General features: G+C 42.8%; 1 protein-coding gene and 1 pseudogene across 1 annotated transcript in view; both read right to left on the minus strand.

The window, feature by feature from the left end:
- Nucleotides 1-22,628, minus strand: part of LOC129655492 (cytochrome P450 4X1) — a 49,671-nt gene extending 27,043 nt beyond the window's left edge. The window contains exons 1-2 of the mRNA XM_055585973.1: nucleotides 22,452-22,628; nucleotides 620-761 (exon numbers count right to left, since the gene is read on the minus strand). Of these exons, the coding sequence (XP_055441948.1) occupies nucleotides 620-761; nucleotides 22,452-22,628 (319 nt within the window). The remainder of the gene's footprint in view (nucleotides 1-619; nucleotides 762-22,451) is intronic.
- Nucleotides 2,595-4,265, minus strand: LOC129655832 (glutathione reductase-like; annotated as a pseudogene).
- Nucleotides 22,629-23,777: the final 1,149 nt, after the last annotated feature.

Below are 23,777 nucleotides of genomic sequence, written 5' to 3' on the forward strand. Positions count from 1 at the left end.
AATCCCTGGGTCGGGAAGATCCCCTGGAGAAGAACATGGCAACCCACTCTAGTATTCTTTCCTGGAGAATCCCGTGGACAGAGGAGCCTGGCAGGCTACAATCCATGGGGTCACAAAGAGTCGGACACGACTGAAGCGACTTAGCACATGCATGCACGCAAGGGAGGTAATAGCACAAAGAAGTTGAGCCTATCATTAGCTTTACAAAGTTGGGAGAGCAAAAACTGGACATTTGAATTTTGTGGTATGAGATAATCTACCCTGGGAACATTTCTCCTGAAGACTTTATACTCAAGAAACAGGCTGAGGTGGGGAGTATTACTGATGCTGAAGTCACAAAACCAAGAGACGAAAGGAAGGCCCTGGAGATCCAATGGTACCTTCTAGGCTTTAAGATACACTGCCCTAAAATGGTCCAGGAAGTCTGAACAAGACAAGGGACTAGGGGGACGTGGGAATCCCCTTCAGGATTGGTGGGAAACCTCTCCACACTTCTGCCAGTGTCTCTTAAAGGCCCAGTACCAATCTTTGCTTCAGAATTCCTTTAGAATCCTGCCTGTGGGTTGTGTCATATCACTCCTAGGAGGATTAGGACCCTGAGAGTCATCTCTTTTCTTACCTGTTCTGCTCAGAAATGTCTTTACATAGTCTGGATCATAGATATAGAGAAATGCCTGAAAGGGCCCAATCCAGCGAGGAAAGGCACAAGGGTATTTTTCTACAGTCTTCTCAAGGATCTCAATTTTACCATCTTCAAATAACTGCAATGAATAAGTGAAAGAAATGAGAGAAGTCAGCCAGTCTGGATTCATCCCCCTCTATAGACACAAGTTGAGCTCAGGTCCTGGATGAGGTCCCACAGGTAGAGGGGCTTGACCCTTTTTCTGGAAGTGAGTGAACACACTTTTCTTGGGATTTCTAAGCCTAGAGTATAATTTTCTAACCAAACAGTATATTCATCTTTTCAATATAATATGTTGTATCACCAGACAATGTTCCTGTTGAATGATATATATTGTGAACTGTTTCCCCAAGTGAGAAGGTGCAGTGAATAGAGTCATGCACTCTGCCTCACCTGCCAGTGTCACACACTTAGATTAGGAGTGGAGTCCGGAAGCTGAAAAAAATGTTTTTAGGTGGGAAGGAAAAAACATTAGTAGATTGAACATGATCCACCATCCAGCTCACCATTCTGTTTCTATAAATACTGATGACTGATTTTTTCTCATGACTTAATAGTAAATGCTCTCTAAAAATCTGTCAATCCCTTGTAATAGTAGAAGGCGCATATATATAGGTGTGTAAATCTTGCTGCTGCTGCTGCTGCTAAGTCGCTTCAGTCGTGTGCAGCTCTGTGCGACCCCACAGATGGCAGCCCACCAGGCTCCCCCATCCCTGGGATTCTCCAGGCAAGAACACTGGAGTGGGTTGCCATTTCTTTCTCCAATGCATGAAAGTGAAAAGTCAAAGTGAAGGTGCTCAGTCGTGTCCGACTCCTAGCGACCCCATGGACTGCAGCCTACCAGGCTCCTCCATCCATGGGATTTGCCAGGCAAGAGTACTGGAGTGGGGTGCCATTGCTTTCTCTGGTATAAATCTTTCTTTTTTTTAAAGAGGAAAAGATTGTGATTTTATTTTCAGATTTTTGCAAATAGTTTTCAAAAAAATAAAATGACAAGAACACATACAAAAATTGCAACCATTCACTGAACTATGAGCTCTTAGCAGAGGAAAGGACTTTTGAAGTATTTGAGTTCCTCTCCTTCTGAAAGCCAGGATCACTTCTCAAATGTCCCTCATGCAACCAGCCTCCTCAAATCTTTCCCAAATTTGATGAACTTCATCTCTTAAAAGTTAACAGGAATCATTTAAAATCATTTAGAACAAAAGAAAGAATAAAATACAGGAGGTATGCCTCTTAAGTTATATGTTTTTAAGGAAAACTCACATCCTTGAAATAGCTTTGCAATATGCAGAGCACAGTACTGGCTTCATAAAAACAAAATGACTCTGTACTTGCATTCTTTAAATGTGAAAAGCAGCTGTCATCTTCCTCTAAAAAATTAGCAAGCAATATTCATTCAGGAACATTCATTTAACTGTACTTCATATAGTATTATACTTGGGATGAGGCTAAAACAAAAACACAAAAACCAGCCAGCCTGCTGCTGCTGCTGCTAAGTCGCTTCAGTCGTGTCCGACTCTGTGTGACCCCATAGACGGCAGCCCACCAGGCTCCCCCATCCCTGGGATTCTCCAGCCAAGAACACTGGAGTGGGTTGCCATCTCCTTCTCCAATGCATGAAAGTGAAGAGTGAAAGTGAAGTCACTCAGTCATGTCCGACTCTTAGTGACCCCATGGACTGCAGCCCACCAGGCTCCTCCGCCCATGCGATTTTCCAGGCAAGAGTACTGGAGTGGGGTGCCATTGCCTTCTCCGAGCCAGCCTAGAGCTCTAATAAAACAAATAGTAATTACTGAGAGATGTGACCAAGTGAAAAATCAATCCTGAATAACAAAACAAGTGTCTAATTACAGAAATAAGCTGACTGAAAATTTTCACACTTGGAAGATTCTGATTATGATAAAGAAATACGTAAAGTGGCAACAGTAAGTAAACGTGATGATCTGGTTCCTTCCTGAAGGTCTACTGGTCCAGCTGCCAGCCATACAAATCTCTGGGTTCTCAACGAAGTGTGACCAGTTCTTCTGAAGAGGTAGGATGAATAGCAACCGTGTTGTCAAAGTCAGATTTTGTTGTTCCCATTTTCACTGCAACTGCAAAGCCTTGCAGCATTTCATCACATCCAATTCCCTGCATATGAATTCCAACCACCTTTTCCTCTTTGTTGGCACAAACCATTTTCATCACACATTTTGTTTTCCTTTTGGTAACTGCATGATACATTGGGGTAAAGGTGGTAGAATAAGTCTTCAGATTTTTTTTTCCATAGTTATAAATGGCTTCATCTTCTGTGAGTCCCACTCTCCCAATAGGGTGGATGGCTGAAGACCACTGTGGGGATGTTGTCATAGTCTAATTTGGAATCTTCTTTGCACTCAAAAAGTCTATGGGCAAGTTTTCGGCCAGCAGCAATCGCAACTGGAGTAAGAAGAGCATGTCCACACACATCCGCAACTGCATAGACACCTTTTACGTTAGTATTCTGGAATTCATCTACTATGATGTGACCTTTGTCATCAGTTTGAACCCCCAGTTTGTTTAAATTCAGGCCCCAGGAGTTTGGGTCCCACCCAATGGCCCAGAGCAGGCAGTCAACATCCGCAATAGTGGTGAAGGTGGGTTCCCTACCAGGAATCGAAGTAACCATGCGGAGTTCCAGGCCCGAAGAAGTTTTTTTAACTTCCCTGACCTGGGAGTACTTCAGCACCTCAATGCCAGCGTTCTCCAGCTCTTCGGTACAGTTGGAACTGATTATTGAATCAAAAGTTCTAAGCACCTTATCATGCCGTATCATTATTGATGTCTTAGAACCCAGGGCAGACAGGATGCCAGCTATTTCCACAGCGATGTAACCAGCACCAACAATGACACGGCAGCGAGGCAACTCTTCCAGCTGAAAACACCCATCTCTGGTTATTCCTAGGCTGGCACTGGGGATCTGGCTCTCCTGAGGAACCGAGGGCACGCCGCCCATGGCGATCAGGATGTGAGCAGCGTTGACCTCCACTGTGGGCTGGGGATCGCACGTGAATGCTGCATGGCCATGGATGATGTCTATGTGGGACTTGGTTAGATTATTTTGATAGATGGTGTTCAGGCGGCTCACATAGGCATCCCGCTTTTCCTTTATAATCCGCCAATTGAATTTACTTTCACAACTTTGAAAGGCATAACCAACGTGGTCATGCATGAATTCAGGGTGGACAGCAGTGTTCCACATTACCTTTTTGGATACACATCCGACATTCACGCATGTGCCGCCCAGCTTGTGTCTCTCCACCACCGCCGCCCGGGCGCCCAGCTCCGCCGCCCGGCGTGCGTTGGCCAGCCCGCCTGAGCCGCCGCCAGATCTAGTCGTCCGAGATCTCGGCGCCGGCGCTGAGCGGCGGCACGGCGGCTGCGGCTCCTGCTTGGACGCCATGGGGCGGGAGAAGGCGCTAGCTGGCCCGGCCTGAGGTGGTGCGGAGCTGGGGAAGGCGCCTGCCACCCGCAGCCAGCAGTGTCCCGCGCTCGCAATTAGAGTCCCGGCCAGCCTAAGTCTTGAAGCAAGCTCATTAACAAAACTCTCAGCTTCCAACATTTATACATTAGTGTACATGAGTGCCATCAGAGATGGATTTTTTGCCTTGATAAGCAGATTACTATGGCTCGTTTAAATAGTTACTTTCCTGGTGGCTCAGACGGTAAAGCGTCTGTCTACAGTGTGGGAGACCTGGGTTCGATCTCTCCGTCGGGAAGATTCCCTGGAGAAGGAAACGGCAACCCACTCCAGTACTCTTGCCTAGAAAATCCCATGGAAGGAGGAGCTTGGTGCAGGCTACTGTCCATGGGGTCGCAAAGAGTCAGGCACGACGGAGCCACTTCACTTCACTTCTGAGGTAGGAAGGTAGGTGGGCCTCGGGCTGAGCCACTGGAGCTTGTCTCTTGCTGACATTTCAGAGAAAAGACAGGAGCAGAGAGAAGCTGAGCTCTGCTAGAACAAAAAGATAAGATGACAACATATTTTTGGAATCAAGAAGATCTTCTAGACCACACATGTGCAGAAAAGATCCTCAGGGTATCAGGGAAGGGAGGAGGCACCTCCTGCCAACCTCGAAGAGACTTTTGCGTAAATCCATCTTGGCTAAAAGATATGCATGCACATCTGAAGGACCCTGAATCAGACAAGATATGAGCAATAAGCAAGATGATTGGCCAGAGGAAACCTGGAAAATCCATGCCCTCACATAAGCAATTTAAGTCACCTCAAAAGCACGACTCTCTGAGCTCATCCATGTATTCTTTTCACATGTACTCTGCTTCTAATAAACGCTTTACCCACCTTACTATCTTTTGCTCTTTGATGAATTCTTTCTTCAAAGAAGACAAGGACTGAGGTCCCCTTTTAAGCCCACTGGCCCTCAGGGTCTAGTGGTTAAGGATTCAACACTCTAACCACCATGACCCAGATTCGATTCCTGGCCAAGGATCTAGGATCCTGCTTCAAGCTACTGCACCCCGGAGCCCCCCAGATCACTTCTAAATCACTGACAATAAGATCCATTTGCATCTGCTTGTTGTATAAAGTGTGAGGGTAGAGAGGCACCTCTGTGTGTGTCTGGATGCGCCTAGCTATGCATTTGAGCACAATTGTGAGGGGCCTGACTTGCAAAGAAATCTTTAAAATTTTTTAAAAATTTTTATTTATTTATCTAAGTTTTTGGCTGTGCTGGGTCTTCATGGCTATGTCCAAGATTTCTCTAGTTGCAGAGAACAGGGGCTACTCTTCGTTGCAGTGTGTAGGCTTCTCATTAGGGTGCGCTTGCTTCTCTTGTTGCAGAGCATGGGCTCTAGGGTGTGCGGGCTTCAGGAGTTGTGGTACACGGGCTTAGTTAGCCCTCAGTATGTGGAATCATCCTAGAGGAGGGACTAGGGACTGAGTCCTTCCTCTGCATTGTGTCCCCTGCATTGACAGGTAGACTCTTAACCATCCCACCACCAGGGAAGTCCTGTAAAGATATCTTAAAGCTGGCAAGTTCTTTCTTGTGTGACCAATCAGAATTTGCTGTGTGATTGTGAAAAGGTGGAAAACTTCAGCTCCCAATTTCCTGTTACCAGCTAGTAGCTGTAACCCATGAAATGTTCCCTGGATACTCTAGGGCCCCGAAAACATTTGAGACTCCTGAAATCTAGTTCCTGAAATATTGCAGACTCTATTTTGCTAACATTCCCACAATCAAGCCAGTGATAAGAGCCCACTGACAGTGCAAATGGTGTTTCCTAACAATGTAAATATTTATTCATTTGCAAACAATAAACAGGTAAGTATTTATTAAGTGCCTATTATATGTGCCAGGTCATAGAGATGCAGAGAAATATAAAACAGGCAAGTTCTTTGCCCTGGTGGAAATTGCAACTTAACATGAGGATTATTTTTTTATATTTGAAATTGTCATGGACATCCTCAGCCATAAGCTTTCTGGTTGTACTTTTAGTAACTCTAGTCTGGAAAAAAAGGAAAGAAAGCTATTGTGAATTCTGTAATATATGAATTTATATTTTTTCATCCACAAATCTAAACACATTTGAATTTATGTATCATATGTATTTAGGAAAGATGCTCAGATATATTAAAAAAAAGAGCTTAGTCCCCTGAGATATAGTAATAGCTAACATTTACCAAGCACTGTTATGAGCTAGGTGCTGCTGTCGACAGAAAAAAAAAAAAAAAAAAGCACAGCCTGAAAGTTGAGAATTATGTTTTATATGGTGGACAAGACTGAGGACTTAAGCCCAGGATGCAGCCTCTCAGATAGCTCTGAGAGACTGCTGTGAAGAGGTGAAGGAGAAGTCAGGATATATAGGAGTTTTTGCAACAAAGACCAGATAGTCAAAACTTCAAAAGATTACTGTTAATTAAATAAAACCAGAAGGAATTTAGTGCTTTTCTATGCTTTATATTCCTTACTCTTTACATCACAAACCCTATAAAGCAGATACAATTGCAATCCCATTTTACAGATGAGGAAATTGAGCCTTAGAGAAGTTAAGTAATCTCTTCCAGATTGTGTAAGAAATAGAACTTGAAGTGGTCCATTTTCAGAACCAAGTAGCTGGCCTTGGGTGGAAAATTATTAGCAAACGGTTTTCCACTCAGAGCTAGCTAGTTTTGTCTTGAAAATTACTGGCAAGCTAGTCTTGCCTAACCGGAGAAGGCAATGGCACCCCACTCCAGTACTCTTGCCTGGAAAATCCCATGGGAGGAGCCTGGTGGGCTGCAGTCCATGGGGTCGCTAAGAGTCGGACACGACTGAGTGACTTCCCTTTCACTTTTTACTTTCACACATTGGAGAAGGAAATGGCAGCCCACTCCGGTGTTCCTGCCTGGAGAATCCCAGGGACGGGGAAGCTTGGTGGGCTTCCGTCTACGGGTTGCACAGAGTTGGATACAACTGAAGCAACTTAGCAGCAGCAGCAGCAGGCTTGTCTAACAGCTTACACCTGAAGAGTCCCTAAGCTAACAGGATGTCTGGGAAGGGATAAACAAAAATCTTTGTTGAGAACTGTGGACTTAGGATAGGAAGGGAGAAGAAAGAATACCCTATGAGACTTGGGCAATTCCAGGAAGACTGTAACCGCATCAGTTCAGTTCAGTTCAGTTCAGTTCAGTTGCACAGTCTCACCTAATGAGGAACCAGGGAGGGATCTTCGAGCCAGGGAATAAGTGTTTCCTGTAACTGTCCTGGGTGTGCCTACCCACCAGACACCCGATCTTGCAAGACTCTCATTATAAGTCTCGCTTTCACTGTGCTTCGTGTCTCTGAGTTCATCCCTTGGTTTTGGGCTGGTTGAGTGTGTTTCTCACAGATTGTATAGCCAGCCACTAGCAGTAAGGATTCAAACTTGCATTGAACTATGGAGCCCAAGAACTACTTAGTTACACAGACTTTCCCTGAATTATGTATAAGGATACACACACACACCCCCACATAAACTAGGGGTGTTTACCGCATAAACACTAGGTCCTCCACACTGACTGGGATACACTGGTCTACTGAATAAATGTCAGTCTACCTAGTCGGTTTTTTATAGTCAACAGATCTTTGAATGAATCAGTTTATTTAGCATCTAATATATGTGTGCATTCAACAAAGTAGTTTTTAAAAATTTAAGTATAGTTGATTTACAATGGTGTGTTAATTTCTGCTCTTTAGCCAAGTGACTCAGTTATATATATATATATATATATACTTTCTTTTTTCTGTTCTTTTCCATTATAGTTTACCTTAGGATACTGAATATAGTTCCTTGTGCTATACAGTACTACCCTGTTGCTTATCCATTCTGTATGTAATAGTTTGCATGCACTAAACCCAAACTCCCAGTCCGTCCCTCCCCCACAGCAAACACAAGTGTATTCTCTATGTCTGAGTCTGTTTCTGTTCCATAGATAGGTTCATTTGTGTCATATTTTAGCTTCTACATACAAGTGATTTCATATTTTATTGTCTTTCTCTTTCTGACTTACTTCACTTAGTATTGTAACAAGGAAGAACAAAATCTGGCTCCATATTGAATCTGTTTCTTTTACTTTAACCTTTGCTTTCCATTGCTTTTGTTACTATAATCACTAAAAGGATGATATCCATAGCTATGAGCATACATAACACCTGTCTCAGGAACCCTGCCCTTCTGCCTGAATGCTAAACTAAAGTGCCTTTGTTGAGCTCACAGGGAAACAACCTGACCCCGCACACCTGTGAACAGCTGCAGGAAAGAAGAAATTTACATATCCCCTCCTGAAGCTGGCCAAACTAGGAGATATTTTGCAAGACTTGTGGCCATTTTACTTTACTTCTTCACCTCCTCCCCATCTCTGTTCTATAAAAGAGATAAGTATCCAGACCTCTATAAGATGGGACTCTAGAACTCTAGTCTGCCACCTTCTTGGACACACAGTTTTTCTACTATTTCTTGCCTCGGCGCCTTGCCTCCTGATTTATTGGCCTGTGTGTGGCGAGCAGACTGAGCTAGGACTCAGTAACAGTATGATAATATCTCGTTCCATCCATGTTGCTGCAAATGGCTTTATTTCATTCTTTTTTTGTGGCTTTACTCCTTGGAAGAAAAGTTATGACCAACCTAGATAGTATATTCAAAAACAGAGACATTGCTTTGCCAACAAAGGTCCGTCTAGTCAAGGCTATGGTTTTTCCAGTGGTCATGTATGGATGTGAGAGTTGGACTGTGAAGAAAGCTGAGCACCGAAGAATTGATGCTTTTGAACTGTGGTGTTGGAGAAGACTCTTGAGAGTCCCTTGGACTGCAAGGAGATTCAACCAGTCCATTCTAAAGGAGCTCAGTCTTGGGTGTTCTTTGGAAGGACTGATGTTAAAGCTGAAACTCCAATACTTTGGTCACCTCATGCAAAGAGTGGAGTCATTGGAAAAGACTCTGATGCTGGGAGGGACTGGGGGCAGGAGGAGAAGGGGGACGACAGAGGATGAGATGGCTGGATGGCATCACCGACTCGATGGACATGAGTTTGGGTGAACTCTGGGAGTTGGTGATGGACAGGGGGGCCTGGGGTGCTGCAATTCATGGGGTCGCAAAGAGTAGGACATGACTGAATGACTGAACTGAACTGAACATCCTATTATATAATATACCACACATTCTTTATCCATTCATCTGTTGATGAACAATTAGATTGTTTCCATGTCTTGGCTGTTGTGAATACTGCAGCTATGAACACAGGCGTGCTTTATCATTTGGGATTATATTTTTGCTCGGATATACACCCAGGAGTGGGATTGCTCAATCCTATAGTAATTCTATTTTTAGTTTTTGGAGAACCCCCATACTGCTTTTTAAAAATTATTTATTTATTTAATTTTGGCAGTGTTGGGTCTTTGTTGCTGTGTGGGCTTCTCATTATCCTGGCTTCCCTTGCTGTGGAGCATGGGTTCTAGGCATGTGGGCTTCAGTGGTTGTGGCACAGGGGCTCGGCAGTTGCAGTTCCTGGGCTCTAGAACACAGGCTCAGTTGCTCTGGGGCATGTGGAATCTTCCCCTGCCCACCCCCACCCCCACACCCCAATACTGTTTTCCACAGTGGCTGCAGCAACTCATGTTCTCACCAACAGTATAGGTGGGTTCCCTTTTCTCTATACCCTCTTCAGCAAAAAAGTAGCTATTGAACACCTACTATGAGTCAAGAACTGGGTTTATAGTGGTGAGCAAAGACTCTCCTCTCACAGATCCTATATTCTAGTGGGGAGAAGGGGAGTATGGATGAAAAATGTTGCCTGCCATATCAGCAAACAAAGAATGTTGCAGCCATCAAGCCATCAGTCACTACTGCTGCCCTCCCTCCCCCAAACCCTGAGCCTGACTATTGGGAACTCAAGATGGGGAAGAACATGATACCAGCTGTAGATAGCTAAGGTGCACATCAAAGGAATAATTTCAATGAATCCAAACTCTTGCATTTTCCCATACACAGAAAAGCACTAAACTCCTTATGTTGAGAAAATTAGTTTTCTTCATTTTATTATTATTATATTTTGGCCACACCACACAGCTTGTAAGATCTTAGTTCTCTAACCAGGGATGGAACCCATGCCCCTTGCAGTGGAAATGCAAAGTTCTAATCACTGGCACCCCACTCCAGTACTCTTGCCTGGAAAATCCCATGGATGGGGGAGCCTGGTAGGCTGCAGTCCGTGGGGTCGCTAAGAGTCAGGCACGACTGAGCGCCTTCACTTTCACTTTTCTTTTTTTTTTTTATTTTTTTAAATTTTATTTTATTTTTAAACTTTACATAATTGTATTAGTTTTGCCAAATATCAAAATGAATCCGCCACAGGTATACATGTGTTCCCCATCCTGAACTCTCCTCCTTCCTCCCTCCCCATTCCATCCCTCTGGATCGTCCCAGTGCACCAGCCCCAAGCATCCAGTATCGTGCATCGAACCTGGACTGGCAACTCGTTTCATACATGATATTTTACATGTTTCAATGCCATTCTCCCAAATCTTCCCACCCTCTCCCTCTCTTTCACATTCATGCATTGGAGAAGGAAATGGCAACCCACTCCAGTGTTCTTGCCTGGAGAATCCCAGGGATGGCAGAGCCTGGTGGGCTGCCGTCTATGGGGTCGAACAGAGTCGGACACAACTGAAGCGACTTAGCAGCAGTAGCAGCAGCAATCACTGGATTGCCAGGGAATTCCCCTGGTTTTCTTTAATTAATAGTAATCTTTTGATGTTCCAACTATGTGATTTTTATTGAAGAACCCCTTCATACCCTGGCTCCTTGCTTACCTTTTTGGAGCAGTCTCAAGGCAATGGCACCCCACTCCAGTACTCTTGCCTGGAAAATCCCATGGGCGGAGGAGCCTGGTGGGCTGCAGTCCATGGGGTCCCTAAGAGTCGGATACGACTGAGCGCCTTCACTTTCGCTTTTCACTTTCACGCATTGGAGAAGGAAATGGCAACCCACTCCAGCGTTCTTGCCTGGAGAATCCCAGGCATGGGGGAGCCTGGTGGGCTGCCGTCCATGGGGTTGCACAGAGTTGGACACCACTGAAGCAACTTAGCAGCAGCAGCTCAGAGCTATGTGGCTTGAAGTCCTCAGAAAGTCCACCAAATTAAACACATGTAACTTATATTTCATTTAACACTTACATAGCACTTACAAAGTGCCAGACATGGTCTCAGTTCTTTTCAAATATCTAATAAGTTTATCTTCTGAAAAAGTCAATAAAAATATCAGTAATTATATTACATGTAAATAACCTAATTATTTCAAGTAAAAGACAAAAGGTATAAGATTATATTTTTTAAAAGCTTAAGTATACTACTGACAAAAGACATGAGATAAAAAGTTCAAAAAGTTAAAAACAAAGGATTAAAAAAGTACCATTTCAATACTAGCAAAAAAGTTTGCATAGTTACACTAGTATCAGATACAGTAAAATTTAAGATAAGAAGTCTTACTAGATATAAAAAAGGACAATTCTTATATAAAAAGGATTAGTCTACCAGAAGATATAATAATTCAAAATCTCAAAAGCTTGAAAATTGATAAAACAGAAAAGGCATTAGAACTAAAATGAGAAATAAAGAAGTTCACCATAAGACTGGAAGACTTTACCACAATGCTACTCGAAGTATGATCCATAAACCAGTCCATGATGAGATACTTATAGAAACTGAGCACAGCCCTTCAGATTTTTATAATAATTTAACATTGCTGAAATTTCTTACTTTTTTAAAAAAATGAAGGCAATTGTCTACAACAGATCAGAAAAAAAAAATGGCTCTTCACCACAAATGCTTTAAGAAGCACTATGTTAATATACCATTCTTAATAGCTGGTAGAACAGATCTCTTGGGCCATTTTTAGGATTCCCAATTTCTGATTGACAGTGCCTCCTCAATTTTGGTTTGTGGAAGGTGTAGAGATGAAAATTAAACTCTAACAAGAAACAAAGGAAATGGAAGTCGAGGATGAACAGTTTAGAAAAAGTTAATCAGGTTAAATGAAAAAAAAAATCTAGACATAGAGCAATAACTTAAAGGCTGGTTCAACCCTAAATCTCTACTCTCTCTCCATGCAACACCCCCTTAGGTCCCACAACATATCAGAGCTTTTATTTTCTAGAAAAACTAAACCAGCAAGACTCCAAGACTTGAAGAAACCAGACACTGTGGAGGGCAGAGATGAATCAGTGGACTAAAAATAGAGGGATTCAGTGAAAGACTGCATAACAAATGATTAGATCCCCAGCTCCCTTCCTTTTTCTGCTCCCAGAATGCCAGGAGTCACCTGGCAATCTAAGTAACAGAAAGGTAGGTTCATCTCCAAGAAACCGAAAAATGAACAAATAGATACTGACAGGTTGAGTCCTCCAACAGGTTTGCTCTCATGGAAAGTTCTTGCCATGTACACAAGACTTCAAACATCTTTAGAGCCTCACTCTAGAAAATGAAATGACAGCCAAAGACCATCTCTCATTTTTGGAGACAGCCTCCAAGAAAGGCATAAAGCAAAACTAACAAACTGTGGTAGCCAGCCTCCAAAATGGCCTCCAATCATCCCCCACCTTTTTATATTGCCCCTTCCTACATTGTACACACATTTGTCAATGTGACTGATTGCTTACAGTAGAAATGATGGAATAAAAGTTTCAAGATTAGGTTATGAAAGACTGCAGTTTCCATCTTAGATTCTCTAATTCTCACTCTTGCTCTCTCATATCTTACCCTGAGGGAAACAAGCGGCCATGTTGAGAGCAGGGTGACTAATCTTTCCAGCTTGCCTGACTGAATGGGTTGCCAGATGCAAAACCTTTAGAACTAAAATCAGGGGTCAACCAGGAAACCTGGAATGAGTTGGTCACCCTACTTGTGAGCAACCTTATGGAAATGTCCATGGGGGAAAGAACTGATGCCTCTGGCTAATAGCCAATGAGAAACTGTGGCCTGTAAACAACTGTGTAAGTGAGCTTAAGAGTGGATTCCCTAGCCCCAGTGGAGCCTTGAGATGACTATAGCCCCAGCCAATCCCATGCAACCTTGGAGGAGATCCTGAGTCTCTCACAGAGAGATTCTCAAAAACTTCACAGATTGTGTAAGATAAAACCATATGTTGTTTTAAGTTGCTAAGCTTGAAGGTAATTTGCTAGGCTTTAATACATAACTAATACACAACAGAAAAAAAAAACCCTGAAAAAGTTAGTACTTCCAAAAAAGATATGTATAGTATTTCAAGACCAGGATTCTGTAACAAAGCAGAGTGTGTTAAATTGATTATAGGAATGGCCTCAATTTGTTAAAGCCTCCCTGCACTCAACACTTTGTCAGTTCTCTCACACTGATTTGGCTACGTATCTTGCTTTGGGAGAGTAGCAAGCATGACTCAGAGACTTAAAAAGCACCTGCACATTTAGACTTGCTCTCTTGCTATTCTTGAGACCCTGATACCACGTGGGCAAAGCTAGCCTAACCAGCTGAAGGATAATAAACCAGATGAAAGAGAATGAAGGCACCCAAGAGGACAGTCAGCCTTTATCTGCCCCAGTAGCTGACTGTAGTTGCATCAGTGAGCCAAACTGAAGTCATTTCAGACTGGCTATAAGAGCAGAACCTCATAGCCTAGTCTAGCTCAAATTGCTGACCCACAGAATCATGAACTAAATAGCTGGCTGTCATCTTAAGCCACTAAGCTTCAGCTTTAGAGTGTTTTTAAGTTAATTTATTTTTGGCTGCGATGGGTCTTCATCACTGTGTGTGGCTTTTCTCTAGTTGCAGCAAGCACGGGCTACTCTGTTGCAGGTCACAGGCTTCTCATTACTGTGGCTTCTGTGTTGCAGAGCACAGGCTCTAGGACACACAGGCTTCAGTAGTTGTGGCTTGTGGGCTCTAGCGTGCACGCTCAGTAGTTGTGGCACACATGGTTACTTGCCCCACAGCATGAATATTCTTCCTGGACCAGGGATAGAACCCATGTCCCCTGCATTGGCAGGCAGATTCCCAACCTCTGGGCCACCCAGGGACTCCCCTTAGGGACTTTTTTTTTTTTTTTAATGCATCATAAGGTAATCGATGCAATAATAGATGAAGAATAAGACAGAGCTCTTGGAAATAAAAATTATGACAGTCAAAAATTTTCAACATTTTAGTAGAAATTCTAGGAAGGTAAAATCAAGAAGAAAAGATTAAAAAAAAATAGATCTAGAAGGTTTATATCCAACCAATAGGAGTTCCAGAAAGAGAGAAAAGAGAAATTGAGAGAGGTGGGGGATGTGTTGAAGAAATTGTAGTATTCAGTGTAAATGTCCTGTCCCTAATTCCTCATTCTTACCACCTTAATATATACCGTATTTAGCACCTGCATTTATTAACCTAAGGGTTTTCCCCTGGGCATTTGAGCCTGCTTTGATGCTTGACTATCAAAGAAAAATTAATAACTTAGGAAGTGAAACCTCCTCCTTTCCAAGTATTGGAACTATGTATTTCCAAACAAAAGTGGAAGGCTTATTCAGTGAAAATTATAAATCATGTTGAAAGAAATTTAAAAAGGCATAAAAAGCCTCCTGATGAAAGTGAAAGAGGAGAGTGAAAAAGTTGGCTTAAAACTCAACATTCAGAAAACTGAGATCATGGTATTCGGTCCCATCACTTCATGGGAAATAGATGGGGAAACAATGGAAACAGTGAGAAACCCAATTTTCTTGGGCTCCAAAATCACTGCAGATGGTGACTGCAGCTATGAAATTAAAAGATGCTTGCTCCTTGGAAGAAAAGTTATGACCAACCTAGACAGCATATTAAAAAGCAGAGACATTACTTTGCCAACAAAGGTCCATCTAGTCAAGGCTATGGTTTTTCCAGTAGTCATGTACGGATATGAGAGTTGGACTATAAAGAAAGCTGAGTGCTGAAGAATTGATGCTTTTTAACTGTGGTGTTGGAGAAGACTCTTGAGAGTCCTTTGGACTGCAAGGAGATCCAACCAGTCAATCAGTCAGTCAGACCTGAATATTCATTGGAAGGACTGATGCTGAAGCTGAAACTCCAATACTTTGGCCACCTGATGCAAAGAAATGACTCATTTGAAAAGACCCTGATGTTGGGAAAGAATGAAGGCGGGAGGAGAAGGGGATGACAGAGGATGAGATAGTTTGATGGCATCACTGAGTTGATGGACATGAACTTGAGCAAGCTCTGGGAGTTGGTGATGGACAGGAAAGCCTGGCGTGCTGCAGTCCATGGGGTCGCAAAGAGTAGGACACTAATGAGCAACTGAATTTACTGAGGTGGAAACATATCCCATGTTCATGGATTGGAAGATTTAAGATGTGAATACTACCCAAAGCAATCTACAGATTCAATGCAATCCCTATCAAAATCCCTATGATGTTTTTGCAGAAATAGAAAAATTCTAGAAAATTCATTCTAAAACTCATGTGGGATAACAAAGGATTGTGAATAGCCCAAACAGTCTTCAATAAGAACAAAGCTGGATGACTCAATGTTTTTTTATTTCAAAATTCACTACAAAAGTATACTAATCAAAATAGTATGGTTCTGGTTTAAAAACAGACATATAGACAAACAGAAAAGGATAGAAAAACCAGAAATAAACCCTTCAAAATATGGTTAAATGATTTATGACAAAGGTGCCAGGACCATTACATGGGAAAACGTGCTGGAAAAATTAGATATTCACATGCAACAGAATGAAGTTGTACCCTTACCTAAAATACAAAAGATAACCCAAAATAGATCAAAGATTTCAGTTTAGTTCAGTTCAGTCACTCAGTCATGTCCTACTCTTTGCAACCCCATGAACCGTAGCACGCCAGGCCTCCCTGTCCATCACCAACTCCTGGAGTTTACCCAAACTCATGTCCATTGAGTCGGTGATGCCATCCAACCATTGCATCCTCTGTCATCCCCTTCTCCTCCTGCCCTCAATCTTTCCCAGCATCAGGGTTTTTTCAAACGAGTCAGCTCTTCACATCAGGTGGCCAAAGGATTGGAGTTTCAGCTTCAACATCAGTCCTTCCAATGAATATTAAGGACTGGTTGGATCTCCTTGCTGTCCAAGAGATTCTCAAGAGTCTTCTCTTGAGAGAAGACTTAAAACTATAAAATTCTTAAAAGGAAACATAGGACTAAAGTTTCACAACTTTGGATCTGGCAATAATAATCTTGGATATTACATCAAAGGCATAAGCAACAAAAGAAAAAATAAACAAATGGAACTTAATGAAATTAAAAAATTTTTGTACATGAAGAGACAGTATCAACAGAGTAAAAAGGCAACCCAAAGATTGAGAGTCAATATTAGCAAATCATACATCTGGGATTAATAGTTAGAATATATAGAGAACCCCTAAAACTCAACAATAAAAAAACAACCAGATTCAAAATCAACAAAGGACTAAATAGACATTTTTCCAAAGAGGAAATGAAGATGGCCAACAGGTACATGGATGCTCAACATGACTAATTATCAGAGAAATGCAAATCAAAACCACAATGAGAGATCAAGCACCACATGCCTACCAGAATATCTATCATCAAAAAGAACAACTAACAAATGTTGGCAAGGATATGGAGAAACCCAGAGAGTCCCCATGGCAAGAGGAGTCTGGTGGGCTACAGTCCATGGGGTCACAAAGCGTCTGTCATGACTGAGCAACTAAGAACAGCACAGCACAGCAAACAGTGTACCCTCACATACTGTTGGTGGGAACTGTAAATTAGTGTAGCAATTGTGAAAAACAGTATGGAAGCTTCTCAAAAAACTAAAAATACAACTACTCTATGACTTGTCCACTCCTGGGTATATAGCCAAAAAAAACCCCAAAAACACTAATTCAAAAAGATATGTGCACTCTGATGTTCATAGTAACATTATTTACAATAGCTAGGGTATGGAGAAGCAATGGCACCCCACTCCAATACTCTTGCCTGGAAAATCCCATGGACGGAGGAGCCTGGTAGGCTGCAGTCCGTGGGGTCGCTAAGAGTTGGACATGACTGAGCGCCTTCACTTTCACTTTTCACTTTCATGTATTGGAGGAGGAAATGGCCACCCACTCCAGTGTTCTTGCCTGGAGAATCCCAGGGACAGCGGGGCCTGGTGGGCTGCCATCCATGGGGTCCCACAGAGTCGGACACGACTGAAGTGACTTAACAGCAGCACCAGCAGCAGGGTATGGAAGCAACTTGTGTCCATCAACAGAAGAATGGATAAAGATGTGGTGTACATATATATAATGAAATACTACTCAGCCATAAAAAAGATGAACTTTTGCCATTTGCAACAGCACAAATGGACTTGGAGGGCATTAAGCAAAGTGAAATAAGCCGGTCAGAGAAAGACAACTATTGTACGATACCATTTAAATGTGGACTCTAAAGAATACAACAAACTAGTGAATAAAACAAAAAAGCAGCAGATTCACAGATACAGAGAAGAAACTAGTGTTTACCAGAGGGGAGAAAAAAGAGGGGGATGGGAAATATAGGGGTAGGAGGAAAAAAGGGTTATTATGGATTATATGAAATTATATGTATGAAACTTTTGAAAATTGTAATACACTACAGAATTTTAAAATTGTAAAGCACCCCTTCATGGATCATTGCCTTGTTGTGGCGAAGGGGCTCATGTAACTCGATGAAGCTATGAGCCATGCCATGTAGGGCCACCCAAGGTGGAAGGGTCATAGCAGAAGGTTCTAACAAAACATGATTCACTGGAGGTGGAAATGACAAGCCACCTCAGTTCACTTGCCGTTGAGAACTTCATAAATTGTATATAAAGGACAAAAAGATATAACCCCAAAAGATGAGTGTTCCCAGGTCTGAAGGTGTCCAATATGCTACTGGGGAAGAGTGGAGAACTACTAATAGCGTCAAAAAGAATGAAGTGGCTGGGCCAAAGTGGAAACAACACTCAGTTGTGGATTTGTCTGGTGATGAAAGTATTGCATAGGAACCTGGAATGTTAGGTAAATTACCATGGATCAAGGTAAATTGGACATGGTCAAGCAGGAGATGGTAAGAATAAACATGGACATCTTAGGAATCAGTGAACTAAAATGGATGGGAATGGGTGAATTTAATTCAGACCATTATATCTATTACTGCACGCAGGAATCCCATAGAAGAAATGGAATAGCTCTCAAATCAACAAGAGTCCAATGCAGTAGTTGGGTGCAACTTCAAAAATGACAGAATGATCTGGGTTCATTTCCAAGGCAAACCAATCAACATCACAGTAACCCAAGTCTATGCCCCTACCAACGATGCTGAAGAAGCTGAAGATGATCAGTTCTATGATGACCTAGAAGACCTCCTAGAACTAACACCAAAATAAGATGTTCTATTCATCATTGGCGATTGGAATGCAAAAGTAGGAAGTCAAGAGATACCTGGAATAACAGGCAAGTTTGGCCTTGGAGAACAAAATGAAGCAAGGCAAAGGGTAACTGAATTCTGTCAAGAGAATGCATTGATCATAGCAAATGTCCTTTTTCAATGACACAAGAGACAACTTTATACATGAACATCACCAAATGGCTAATATGAAAATAAAATTGATTACACTCTTTGTAGCTGAAGATGGAGAAGCTGTATACAGTCAGCAAAAACAAGACTTGGAGCTGACTGTGGCTCAGATCATCAGCTTCTCATAGCAAAATTCAGGCTTAAACTAAAAAACGTGGGGAAAACCACTAGGACAGCCAGGTATGGTTTAAATCAAATCCCCTATGAACATGCAGTGGAGGTAATGAATAGATTCAAGGGATTAGAACTTGTAAACAGTGTGCTTGAAGAGTTATGGATGAAGGTCCATAATATTGTACAGGAAGCAGTGAACAAAACCATCTCAAAGATAAAGAAAAGCAAGAAGGCAAAGTGGTTATCTTAGGAGGCCTTACAAATAGCTAAAAAAAGAAAAGACGTGGAAAGCGAGGGAGAAAGGGAAAAGTATACCCAATTAAATGCAGATTTCCAAAGAACAACATGGAGGGACAAGAAGGCCTTCTTCAGTGAACAGTGTATAAAACTAGAAAAAAACAACAGAAGGGGAAGACTAGACATCTATTCAGGAAAATTGGAGATATCAAGGGGACATTTTGCCCAAAGATGGGCACAATAAAGGACAGAGATGGTAGAGACCTTATAGACACTGAAGAGATCGAGAAGAAGTGGAAAGAATACACAGAAGAGCTGTATAAAAAAGATACAGATGGACTGGGTGACTATGATGGTATAGTCAGCCACCCAGAGCCAGACATTCTGGAGAGTAAAAGTCAAGTGGGCCTTAGGAAGCTCTGCTGTCAATAAAGCTAGTAGATGTGATGGAATTCCAGCAGAACTATTCAAAATCCTAAAGGATGATGCCATTAAGGTGTTTCATTCAATATGTCAGCAAATCTGAAAGACCCAGCAGTGGCCACAGGACTGGAAAAGGTCAATCCTCATTCCAATTCCCAAGAAGGGTAGTACTAAAGAATGTGCTAACCATCAGACAATTACACTCACTCCCATGCTAGTAAAGTCATGCTTAAAATCTTGTATGCTAGGCTTCAGCATTATGCAAACCAAGAACTTCCAGATGTCTGAGGTGGATTTAGAAAAGGAAGAGGAACCAGAGATCAAATTGCCAGCATTTGCTGGATCATAGAGAATGCTAGGGAAGTCCAAAAAAAAAAAAAAAAAAAGATCTACCTCTGTGTCATTGACTATGCCAAAACCTTTGACTGTGTGGATCATAATAAACTGTGGAAAGCTCTTAAAGAAATGGGAATACCAGACCATCTTACCTGTTTCCTGAGAAACCTATATGCGGGTCAAGAAGCAACCTGTATACAAAAGCAAACCCTGTATGAAACAACTGATTGGTTCAGGATTGAGAAAGGAATACAGCAGGGCTGTCTGCTGTCACCTGTTGGTTTAATCTACATGCTGAGCACATCATGAGAAATGTCAGGCTGGATGAGTTACGAGCTGGAATTAAGATAGGCAGGAGAAATATCAACAACTTCAGATATGTGGATGGTACCACTCTAATGGCAGAAAGCGAAGAGGAACTAAAGAACCTCTTGATGAGAGTGAAGGATGAGAGTGAAAAAGAGCCAGCTTAAAACTAAATGTTAAAAAAAACACCTAAGATCATGACATCTGGCCCCTTTAACTCATGGCAAATAGAAGGGGAAAAGGTGGAAGTAGTGACAGATTTCCTCTTCTTGGGCTCTAAAATCACTGAGGATAGTAGACTGCAGCCATGAAATCAGAAGATGTTTGCATCTTGGCAAGAAAGCTGTGACAAACCTAGACGGTGTGTTGAAAAGCAGAGACATTACTGTGCTGAGAAAGGTCCTTTTAGTCAAGGCTATGGTCTTCCCAGTGGTCATATACAGTTGTGAGAGCTGGACTGTAAAGAAGATGGAGCGCCAAAGAATTGAAGCCTTTGAACTATGGTGCTGGAGAAGACTCCTAAGAGTCACTTGGACAGCAAGGAGATCAAACCAGTCAATCTTACGGGAAATCAACCCTGAATACTCATTGGAAGGATGCTGAAGCTGAAACTCTAGTATTTTGCTCATTTAATGTGAACAGCTGACTCATTGGAAAAGTCCCTGATGTTGTGAAAGATTGAGGGCAGAAGAAGATGGCATCAGAGGGTGAGATGGCTGGATGGCATCACCAATGCAATGGACATGAACTTGGGCAAACTTTGGAGATTAGTGACAGACAGAGAGGCCTGGTGCGTTGCAGTCCATGGGATTGCAAAGAGTCAGACACGACTGGGTAACTGAACAACAACAATGGATTATATGAAATCATATGTATGTAACTTCTGAAAATTGTAAAGCACTATAGAATTTAAAGAATCTTTCTTTCAGTAAAACTTTTTAAGTTAAAAAAAAGAACAAAAGACTTAAATAGACATTTCTCCAAGTAAGATATACAAATGGAAATAAGCACATGAAAAGATGTTCAGCAATGCATTAGGGATCATTAGGGAAATGCAAATCAAAATTATGAGATACTACCTCACATCCACTAGGATGGCTGCCATTCAAAAAAAGAACAGAAAATAACAAGTTTTGGCAAGAATGTTGAGAAACTGGAACTCCTGTGCACTTCTGGTGAAAATGTAAAATGGTATTGCCACTGTGGAAAACAGTACAGTGGTTCCTCAAAAAACTAAAAATAGAATTACCATATGATCCAGCAATTCCATTTCTGCACATTTACCCAAAAGAATTGAAAGCAAGGTCTCAAACAGATATTTGTACACTCATGTTCACAACTGCTAAAATGTGGAAACAACCCAAGCATCCACCAACGAAAGAATGGATAAAGAAAAAGTGGTATATACATACAATAGGATATTATTCAGCCTTAAAAAGGAAGGAAATTCTGACATATGCTATAATATGGATGATGTGATATGATTGGGAATTTGTGTGTCAGCAGGGGACAAGGGTTTGATCCCTGGTCTGGGAAGATTTCACTTGTTGCGGGGCAACTAAGACCCCGTGCCACAACTACTGAGCCCATGCGCAGCAACTACAGAAGCCCCCAGGCCCTAGAGCTCTTGGTTTGTGACAAGAAAAGCCACCGCAATCAGAAGTCTGTGCAGGGTACAACTAGAGAGTAGCCCCTGCTCACTGCAAATAGAAAAAGCCTAGCACATCAGTGAAGACCCAGCACAGCCAAAAATAAAGAAATAATAAATAAAAAAATTTTAAATAAAAAAACATGTTATTTAGACTACTTTTAGCAATGTATGTGGAAGGCTTTTAAAAACGCGTACATAAATGCGAGATGAGCGAAGCAATTTAGACAGACCCGAATTACACCACAGCTTTCTTTTTCCATATTGTCTCTTTAAATATCCCCCCTCCCACTCCCACCCCCCTAAATATTCCTTCTAGTGGCATGCATTGGAGAAGGAAATGGCAACCCGCTCCAGTGTTCTTGCCTGGAGAATCCCAGGGACGGGGGAGCCTGATGGGCTGCCGTCTATGGGGTCGCACCGAGTCCGACACGACTGAAGCGACTTAGCAGCAGCAGCAGCAGCAGCAGCGGCTCTAGGGTGTTTCATGGAGTAATATAAGTGCGGGAGCCACAGGCTGGGCAGGAGAGGTCGGTGCAGGACTGAGGGATGGGAGGGAAAGAAGGAAGCAGCCGCTTCTCTGCGCGATCGGATTTCCAGCATCCTCCTTCACCCCTCCCTCCGATGTGTCTACCTTGTTATGCCCGTAGAGCCAGTGAGTAGGGGGCGAGGGGAAGGGGCGCAGGTCTCGGAGCAGCCTCTGCCTCTGCAGGTAGAGCTTGATGGCCTGCAGCAGCCCTAGGGTCAAGCAGAACACCAGCGTCAGGTGAAAGGGCCTTGCCCAGTGCGTCTCAAGCCAGGAGGACTCCATCCAGGAGGACTCCTTCCAGGAGGACTCCATCGCTTTGCGCTACGAGGATTGACTTAGAGGCGGGGAGCTTTGTGTAGCCGCTCTTGAGGGAGGATCCACCCACTCACTCCAGGGCAAAGCCCGCCCACTGTTTCTCTGTGCCCTCCCGCAAGATCCCCGCTCCCTCACCCCGCTTCCCCCTCTCATCGCCAAGGGTGCTAAGGAAGAGCCGTGGGAGGGGCAGTTCCCGCTTAGGGGGAGGAAGCAGGCACGAGTTCCCGGATTTCTTGCCCTTTACTAATGGATGCAAACCTGCATTCAGGACGACTTCTCATGGAGTGTCATAGTTCATGTGTGACAGCTTTCAGTCACAGAAGATCTGAATTTTAGGTTTTGAAATAATGCCAAAGCTAACATCGTTGGTTTTCCTCTTTGCCGCAAAGCATTTATAAACTGCGCTGAAAAAGAGAACTTGTTCCCCACTGAAATGCTATCAAACCCTCAAGAGTCTGGGGGCTGGTAATGCGTGAGTAGGATTATTAACCTTATATAGCTACCCTGTCCAGTGGTGTGCTAGTAATGTCTTACAGCTGGTTCTCACTCTGATTACTGGTGCTTGCCAGTGTCCAGCAAGTCCTATTTCAAGTCTGCCAGCAGAGGACCCTGAACACTGAGTTGGGAAGAGATGCAAAGTTGCTACCACCATATAGCATTTCCACCACACAGATTCAGATGGGGCCAGTTACAGGATTTGTGGATCCAGGTGTAAGATGAAAATGTGGGGTTTCTTGTTAAAACTTTATTTAAAATTTCAAGATGATGACAGCAGAGCATTAAGCCAAGCACACACCCTTTTGAGTGCAGGGCTTAGATCTCAGGCCCATGAAGCCAGCCCTGGATACAAGAGACATCAGTTCAGTTCAGTCGCATCGGACTCTTTGCGACCCCATGGACTGCAGGACGCCAGGCTTCCCTGTCCATCACCAATTCCCAGAGTTTACTCAAACTCATGTCCATTGAGTCAGTGATGCCATCCAACCATGTCATCCTCTGTCGTCCCCTTCTCCTCCTGCCTTCAATCATTCCCAGCCTCAGGGTCTTTTCAAATGAGTCAACTCTTCGCATGAGGTGGCCAAAGGATTGGAGTTTCAGCTTCAACATCAGTCCTTC

The sequence above is a fragment of the Bubalus kerabau genome, chromosome 6 (assembly GCF_029407905.1).
Source record: "Bubalus kerabau isolate K-KA32 ecotype Philippines breed swamp buffalo chromosome 6, PCC_UOA_SB_1v2, whole genome shotgun sequence".
NCBI classification, from domain to species: domain Eukaryota; kingdom Metazoa; phylum Chordata; class Mammalia; order Artiodactyla; family Bovidae; genus Bubalus; species Bubalus kerabau.